Raw genomic sequence first — 8,781 nt, forward strand, 5'->3', positions numbered from 1 at the left:
GGATACAATCCATATTTAGTTGTCCAACACTTGCACAAAAGACTTGTAAATAATATGATAAATGCCACTTGATTTGGTTGTCTCAATTTTCAGTCGCTAATGATTCTGTTAACCAATGTTAAGGTGGAAATGCAGAGGAAGAAAATGATTCAAAACTCTTTTGTACTTCAACATGGAACCTTGAATGGTGACAAAAAAGAGAAACTTTTGCCTTCCATTTTGGCTTGTGTGTGTTGATAATGATGTTACTTTTGATAGTCTTTAATGTTGCTAATAATGGCTGTGATGATATTTTCACAAGCCAATTGTTTGTTCAAATTAGCCTCTGGGAAAAACTTAAAAAATTATCAACTCAGTGGGAGTAAAGTTTATCTCATTTTCAGTCTCTTTTGTCATCATTTCATTTTTAATAATCTTTCATTTTCTCCTCTTTTCTCTCGATTCAATGAACAATATCTTTAAATGTTTCATTCACCATCAGATCAACTCCTCCTTCATCTTTCCCTCTTCATAATTTCCTCTCTCTCTACTCTTCTCGATACTTTTCATACATTTCCTAATGTTCCTCATTTTGTAGCCATTTAGTTCAATTGTGAGGCAAAAAAAAGCAGCCTAATTTAATGGTCCTGTGTTGTTGTTGATCATTGTTGGTCTTGTTGTTGTTTATTGTTACTCTTGTCATCCTTAATCTGTGATTGATTTACCCTTAAATGTCACCCACAAGATTGAAAATTGAGCAACACAATTTAACCTCATTTTTTATATTCACTTTAACACTTACTTGCTAGACTTTTGGTGGTTCCTTAAATTGGTTTACTTGCCTTTGCTGATTCAATCTGGTTGGAGGATTAAATTGCCATTAAAGTACTTTTTTCTCCCAGTCATTACAACAATTGAAAAAGCTAAATCATTTATCATTATATAATGTGTTGTAGCAAAACTGAGCTACCTTTTTACGTTCAATTTAAGGTAAATTTTTATACGATCCCAGTGTGGGAGGGATTCACATTTTGTAGCATTTCTTGCCAATTATTTATTGATGGTTAAGGAAGTCAATGAAAACCTTTGACTTTCGAGTCAAGGGTTGAGACTCGATGCCTTTGTATAGGTACAAAAATGTTCAAAGTGCAAATTTTGATCGCTAAAACACGAAAATGTTTTTCCTCAAAAATTCAACAAAACACTGAGGATCAAAAAGCTTTGTTTCCAAGTCGATGTTAAATGAAGTACAGAAGGGAAATGGCCTTTTCTCGAGAAACGTTGACATAACTGAATGATGGAGTTTGGCTAATTTTGCAATCAAAAATGAGAGCTAACAAAATTATCTAGTCAGAAAGATTGGCGATTCCAGAAGATGTCTTGGATGATCTTAACACTTGAAAAATGAACGTCACAGAACTGCCTGAACTCGATTCCCGGTTTTCCACCTCTTCTAGTTTCAAAGTTATTCGCGTTTAACATATTAGCAATATTAAGTGTTTGAGCTTGCCTGTTCATGCCCCTTTCGATGCCCATTTCATCCCGTCTCATTGTCTCGGCCAAAGGACCCCCTAGACTGAACAGTAAAACCGTTGGCATTTATCGTGTTCCCTCATCACTCGCCCTTCATCAAATAGGTATAATTAATTAATGGTCAACCTTAATATTGTGCAAGTGTTGACTGAATGGCCAAAAGTTTGTCTTTCATACTTTAATGGCCAATGTTTACTCTATCCATACAATATTGATAGCGATGAAGATCATTAACATTTGATATGAAAAACCAGTTGTTTAAATTGTTTGGGATTGACTGGTCAAGGGATGTGAACCACTAAAGAGAGAAACAAAATTATTGAAATTGACAGATTGATGGACAAACAAAATATCAAACAAACAAACAAAATGAAATTCAAAGCATATTAAAAGGTTTAACTTGGCCAAGAACAAAAAAAAGGATTCACAAAGTAAAAGATCATTTAACGAGAGAGAGAAAGGCTAAGAGTAGGAGGAGGAGGTGGAAGGGTTGAGGGTCATTAGATATGGTAACATGAATAGTTTTTGCTTTTGGCCCTGGGTCAATTGTGGTGAGAGGAGGAAATGAATTGAAATGGCTTTTCATGTTGAAATGAGGAAAAATAAAAGTAAACATGAGCAATGAAAATAAAGGTTAACAATTTACTTTGATCGTATCACAATTGTCAACTTATTTGCTATATTATTGTATTGCCCGTCTTCAACCCTAAACCTCACAGTATGTCTGACTCACTTGATAATATGATTTTATATTGAATAAGTTAATCGCGGGAACAAAAAAAAGAGACAAAACTTTTTCATCTTTCCTCACTTTCATTCTCACAGTTCTCATTGTTTTATTATTCAATGCTCATACTTTCATTCCCTGTTACATGCTATCACAATAATAGTCAATGTAATTGCAACATATTGGGATAAATATTATTTACAATTTACTTCATCATGACATTTCATTCATTTTTATCGCTCTTTAAACAATTCATTTGCTCTAACAAAACCAACTTTAAAATGACTGAATCCCAACCAGAAGAAGCGACATTTTCCCAAAGTCGCTAACTTTTGCTTCTCATCAGGAAAAATCGAGTTTTGAAAATTTCCATTTTTTCAAAATCTTTTTGATCAATATGAGTTAGTCGAGTGATCACTTATAACAAGAGATTCATTCTCAGAAATATCTTCAACCTTTCAAGAACATTTGAGATGAAGAGAGGAATTGCGATCTATTTGAGCTTTGAATGGACACTTTTGGCGAAGTCATTTTTCAAAAAAGGTTAATCGTTCATCAAACGATTCATCAAATCGCAAACGCTTAATTACAATGGCAAGGCTTGTAACCAATGTTAATTTGAATAATGGAGCAAAAATGTGGCCAACTTGTTACAAGGTTAAAGTTTGAAAGGCCACTAAACGTTCATCTTTGCCTACTATTATTGTTGCCATTATTGTTATCAAATACAATGTGAGGTAAAGTTAAAATAGACTTTATTATTCAATTATTATTCGCTTCTCTCTTTTTTTTGTGACAAATTTTTTTCTGCCCATTTTCATTCAGTTGATAAAATGGTTCCTATTATAATGTTAATAAGAGTCAGTTTAAATACACAAAGGTGCAACACCAATTTTATGGTTCATATGTTATTCATTTCATGATTATCAACCTCATTATCATCATTACAACAATAATAAGCTGCCATTATAAACACAAAATTAGTTGAAACGTTCAACTGAACCATGAAATGGTGGAAATGTGTTTAAAACGTAAAAACATTGAAACTGTTGCGAGAAAAGTTTTCATTTCTTTCAATCTTCCGTTGACTATTAAAAGCTATCAATAAACAGCTTGTCAGTATTAAGATTTGTCTGATCCTCTTCTTACTGATTAATATTAAAATAAAGTTTGTATCAAGTCTTAATGTCACTTGAAGTCGATGAAGCAAACTTGGCACATCAATCAAGTGCCAATCAATTGATAGTTAAGTATTAGGAATTAAACAAAAAGTGAATGAAAATGTAAAAGCTCAGGGAATCTTAAAGTTGTAGCTTGGTAAATGAAAGGTTTAACAAAAGTTGAAACATCAGTTTCAATAAATCTTTGTCACTAGTTGATAAGAGTTTCAATAATATGAAGTCAGTAGATATGATGATGAACTCAACCAAAATGTGAAGACAATAACGATGATGATGATAGCAGTAAAGTCAATTAGTAAATGAATATGGATAACAGTGTAAAGTTGATAATTTTGATTAGTTGATCTTAAGAAAATTGCTTAAACTTGGCTTCCATATCCAATACAAGGAAAGAAGGAAAGAAATGTTCAACCCATTTCTTTACAGGAACCAAGGTAATCCCTGTAAAGGTAAGTCCGCCTTCCTCTTCATCCCACTTGTCTTCCCTGCTATTTTCATCTTTATCCTCCTCCTACTACTCATAAAAGGACTCACAATCAAAGAGCAAGAAAGAGCATGGCAATGAGAGCTATAGATAAGAGAGATGCCAAGAGGGTTAGCGAGAAAGAGATTAGGAAAGAGACCAAAAAATGACAAAAAAATAAATGTAACAAATTTTTTGATGAAAAGTTCAAAAAATGAAAGAAAAATGAAAAGGATTTTTAGTGGCGCCATCGAGTTCTGCTCCTTGCCGCAATCCTCATCTCAAAAGGATAGTTAACATTGGGTGCTTCTCTTGTTATGCTCTTTGATAAGAAGATGAAGATGAAGATCGGGAGGAGCAAGTATAAGTGGGATGAGCCTTTCATTGAAAATCACCATTAGCCAAGTCTTGTTGCCAAGTCAGGTCAAGTCTAGTTTTTCATTTCCACCGATACTTTTAATCGATTATTAATGTGGCTATTAGTATTAAATTATCAAATTTAAATTTAAACATAATTACAGGGTGACAATTGGTATGTGAAAATTATAAAAATATTGTTATTTTTGTCGGAACGCAACGAAACCAATTCTTTTCTCAATTATCTTGACACAATATCTTTGAGGTTTTTTTCACCTATTCTGATGATTGATTTCAGTCAAATATTTCACTGAAATATCTGATTTAGCTTTTGACCGAAAACACGATTTTTTCGAAATTTATTGCGAAAATCAAAAACATATTGGTGAAAAATTACTGAATATGAAATGAAAAAGCTTGATCAATCTAAAAAAACGCATGAAAAAATCTTTTTTAAATAGAAAATGCAAAAATAAAATGAAAATTTTGGTCAAATTTTGCTTTCTGTTGTTTCAATGGTATAAAACGGATAAATACTCAACATTTATGATTAAAATCGTTATTTACAACAAAAAGAACATCGCAAGATACCTAAAAAAGTTTCATATTGGCTTTTTGCAGAAAGCCCGATTTCAGCCCTTCATTCGGCATGACTGCCCTAGAAACCAAATAAGTGACAGAAACCTCTGTTTGAAGCGTTTTTCTTGCACAAAACGACCAAAAAATGCATTAGTAAAACAAATCTGAACCAGAAGTATCCGGGTTTCATAGGTTTAAATCAGTACTAAAACGAGTTCATAACCCTGCCATTTTTAAGCCCGAATATTTTGATGGAAAATTCATATCTGTCAACTCAATCACCATAATCATAAACTTCATGGATTCAGCTACAAAATGATGTATAGTATGTACGGAACAAAAGAGAAATAAAGAAACAGCGATGCTATTTAAAATTTTCACATTCCAATTGTCACCCAGTATAAAGATGTAACTTGAACAAGTAGCAACAACAAATGAGCAAAATAGGAGATAGGTTTCCTTGCTATACGCCTTTTTCAATAGGCTTTTTACCATGTAAACTCATCAAGTGTACTCGTATTGTGAGCTAAGAGTATAACAAGAGGTACTCTCACTGCCAGCTCCCTCTTTTCCTGCTCCTTTAACTTCTTATCTCACTTATCTATAGCTCTCATTGTCGTGCTCACGCTTGCTATTGCTCTTTGCTTCGCATCTCTCATCATCTTTTTTTCACTCCTCTTTAGTCCTTACACTCAAGTATTATCTTAATCATTACGAATTCATTTATAACAATTTTGAATTAACTCTGCAAATAGTTTCACTGTTTTTTACCACCTTTACTTGTACCACTTAACATTTGATCATTGATTTTCACTCCATGATAATGTTTCTAATTTTGATTTACTTGTGATTTATTTATTTCACTGACAATCAACTGGATCAACCATCAAACGAATCATCCAACAAATCATGTCCGTTGACAGTATTGACGATACCAATGGTGCCAATGCCAAGGTTACAATTAAATTCAGTGTTTCGGATATTTTAAAGCTTCCCTCAAATAAACAAAAGTCAGCCGATTATCCCGTTAAACCATATCAAGGATCGCCTTCAAATTCACCTCCACCTCAACCGTCATCATCATCACCTTCCCATGAGATCGCAATTAAATCAGAGGAAAGTCCATCTTCATCATCAACTCCTTCAACTAGTAATTTCACTTCACCTTTATATTACTATGAAAATCCCTATTCAAGGTGGTTACCTTCAACTGAAAAACATTTACACCATTTCACCTCTTCATTGGCAAGTTATACTAGTGTTTCATCTTCACCGGGCAAACCTTTACTACCCAATGTTCACCACCTTCAACATAGCTTGCAACAACAACAACAACAGCAACAGCAGCAACGTCAACAGGCAAGTTCACCGGAAAGTTTAATGGATGAAACTTCAGACAATTCAAATTTATCCATCGACTCACATTCAAATATAATGAGTTCAAGTCAACAAGAGAGTCGCGATCATCACGACATTGATACTTGTGATTATCCAAATAAACTTTCTGAAAGTGTTAAACATCATTCGACCTCGTTGAACGGTGATTCAAGGCAAGGTCATCATCACCATCATCATAAAAATGGATGTGACCCAAGTTCAAATGGAAGTGGTGGAATGGGTGGTTCAAGTTCAAGAGGAACCAAGAAGCGTAAACGTCGAGTTTTGTTTTCCAAAAATCAAACCTATGAACTAGAGAAACGCTTTTGCCAACAGCGATACTTGTCAGCTCAAGAGAGAGAAATACTTGCTTCAACCATTCGACTAACACCGACTCAGGTCAAAATTTGGTTTCAAAATCATCGGTACAAGACGAAGAGGGCTCGTCAAGAGAAGGGTCTTGATGTTGTTAATTCATTGCCTTCTCCTCGTCGTGTAGCGATACCAGTGCTTGTTCGTGATGGTAAGCAACTTCAAGGTTCATCAGGAAACCATTCAAATTCACCTTCAATGAAAAGTGATCTTTCAAGGTGCAACTCTTTTCAACATTTATCTAATCCAGGATCTATGAATGGTATAACAAGCTCAAACCATGGTCACCTCGGAACAGGCAACTCTCATCTTTCTTCATCCAACTTTTCACCTTTGACCGCTTCCCTCAAAGGCTCTTTCATCAACCCGTTCAGTGTAAATATAATGTCTTCTGCAGCAGCAGCCGCTGCAGCCGCTGCCGCAGCAGCTTCAGGTCATTCATTGATTCACCATTCACCCTGGTTCTGACCTTTGCATTCATAATGTTGAAAGGATATAAATAAATATAAATACGGATAAATAGAGGAATCAAATGAAATACTTGCCTTCATGCATTCCAAGTCAATGTTTTAATGAAGTTTAAAATATAAGGTAAACCCAAAAGTCTTTGTGTTTAGGTTTTGTGATTAATTTCAGATGAATAACTAAAATAGTAAAATTTATTTAATTTTTCGATTTTCTTAGACTTATTAATCAATATTTTTTCGTTAATTTGCCCCAAATTTCATGATTAAAAACATTGATTAACTTAAATTTTGATTTAACTGAATCATCATTTTTTAAAAATTCCCACCTCAAACAAAATTGTCGATTAAAAATGACCAACAATACAGAATCAAGAAAAATTAACGTTGATCGAAAGCTTGAATTCCATATAATCACTGATAAAAATTTGGAAATTCTAATCATGATTCAATCATTCTGTTTGGTTGATGATAAAATTGTGTTTTTGACGATTTTCTATGAGAATTTTCTATAGGATTTTCATGAAAATCTCAAAAAGTATCCTTTCTGTGGAGATTTGATGTTGGATAAAGAAAAGTATTGATCAATTTAAAAATCGAAACAATTGAATAAATTTTACTAAATTAATAAACCATTTTGAATGAATCATTAAAAACCCACAGAATTTTGGGTTTACCTAATAGTTGAACCTATTTAAAACTAAGCAAAGTCTGCGATTCAAGTTTCATCAATTTTTAAACGCAACATTCTGATTGAAATGGATTGGAAATGTGAATAAATGAAAGGCAAAAATGATCACCATTTGCAGGGAATAGTGCCTTAATTGTTCCTCAATATCATCAAGGATCACCAACTATTAGTAAACAACAAATGAATATATTTGACTCTGTTAATTTATTGAACCCATTTTGTCAATCACCATCATTAACATCATCATCAATATCAATAACCAGGATCAACTCTTTACTCTAGTCAATCCTTTAATGTAGAGAAACAAAGTTAATATTGTCAAACAATTAATCACCTTTTACAATGCGATAACCAAAATGAATGCAGCTCAATGACGAGGAGACCTGCGGAACTCATCAGAACTGTTTGTGTTTTTTGTCTTAAAACCCTCAAATACTCATATCAAATATAATCAAAATCATTTGACCATTTAATAACAAACAAAACTTGAAAATAAATCTGTAACTGCAATTGAATGGGGATTGAAAAACAACCAACAAATAAAAAAAGATTACAAAAGTTACACTTGTAATGTTTATTTCAAAAAACAAAACCAATCTGAATCCACTCCTCGGATGGATTATTCAATGGATTGATGATAATATTAGCATGACTCTGTTTCAAACCAAGATTTAGAGCTAAAAATGAGCAAAAATATGTTAGTTTTCCTGTTAACTCCATTGCATTCAATTATAGCAAGTTTTCCTCATCAAATTCATTTTTCTAATCTAAAATAATTTTCTCACAAACATCTGTCATCAACGATTTACGAACAAGTCATTCGCTTCAAGAGATGACAATAGATAAAAGAGGGAATTTCTTCAACTCTTAATTCAAAGATCAGAGATACAAGAAAGTCGTGAAACAAGTTAGTATTACCCTACTGATGACTTGTCGTTGCCTAAGAGGTTCTTCTCACTACGAGAGGAACCGTAGATTCGGACGAATGACGTTACATGTATCTACTAGAGTAATGCCATCCAAAGATTATGACTAAATGCCTCTGAGTCAGAATTCCG

General features: G+C 33.3%; 1 protein-coding gene across 1 annotated transcript; it reads left to right on the forward strand.

Annotated features, from left to right (window-relative positions):
• Positions 1-5,228: 5,228 nt before the first annotated feature.
• LOC107359939 (uncharacterized) lies at positions 5,229-8,285 on the forward strand. The gene is made up of 2 exons (XM_015926541.3): positions 5,229-7,159; positions 7,696-8,285. Exon 1 carries the CDS (start codon positions 5,729-5,731, stop codon positions 7,034-7,036), a length of 1,308 nt encoding a protein of 435 aa, XP_015782027.2. The 5' UTR covers positions 5,229-5,728; the 3' UTR covers positions 7,037-7,159; positions 7,696-8,285.
• Positions 8,286-8,781: the final 496 nt, after the last annotated feature.

This window comes from Tetranychus urticae, chromosome 2 (genome assembly GCF_039701765.1).
Source record: "Tetranychus urticae isolate SD_2017Ah chromosome 2, NJAU_TeUrti_SD_1.0, whole genome shotgun sequence".
NCBI classification, from domain to species: Eukaryota; Metazoa; Arthropoda; class Arachnida; order Trombidiformes; family Tetranychidae; genus Tetranychus; species Tetranychus urticae.

Excerpts from the sequence above, each read along its gene's own strand:
- LOC107359939 (XM_015926541.3), top strand. The coding sequence starts at position 5,729 with ATGTCCGTTGACAGTATTGACGATACCAATGGTGCCAATGCCAAGGTT.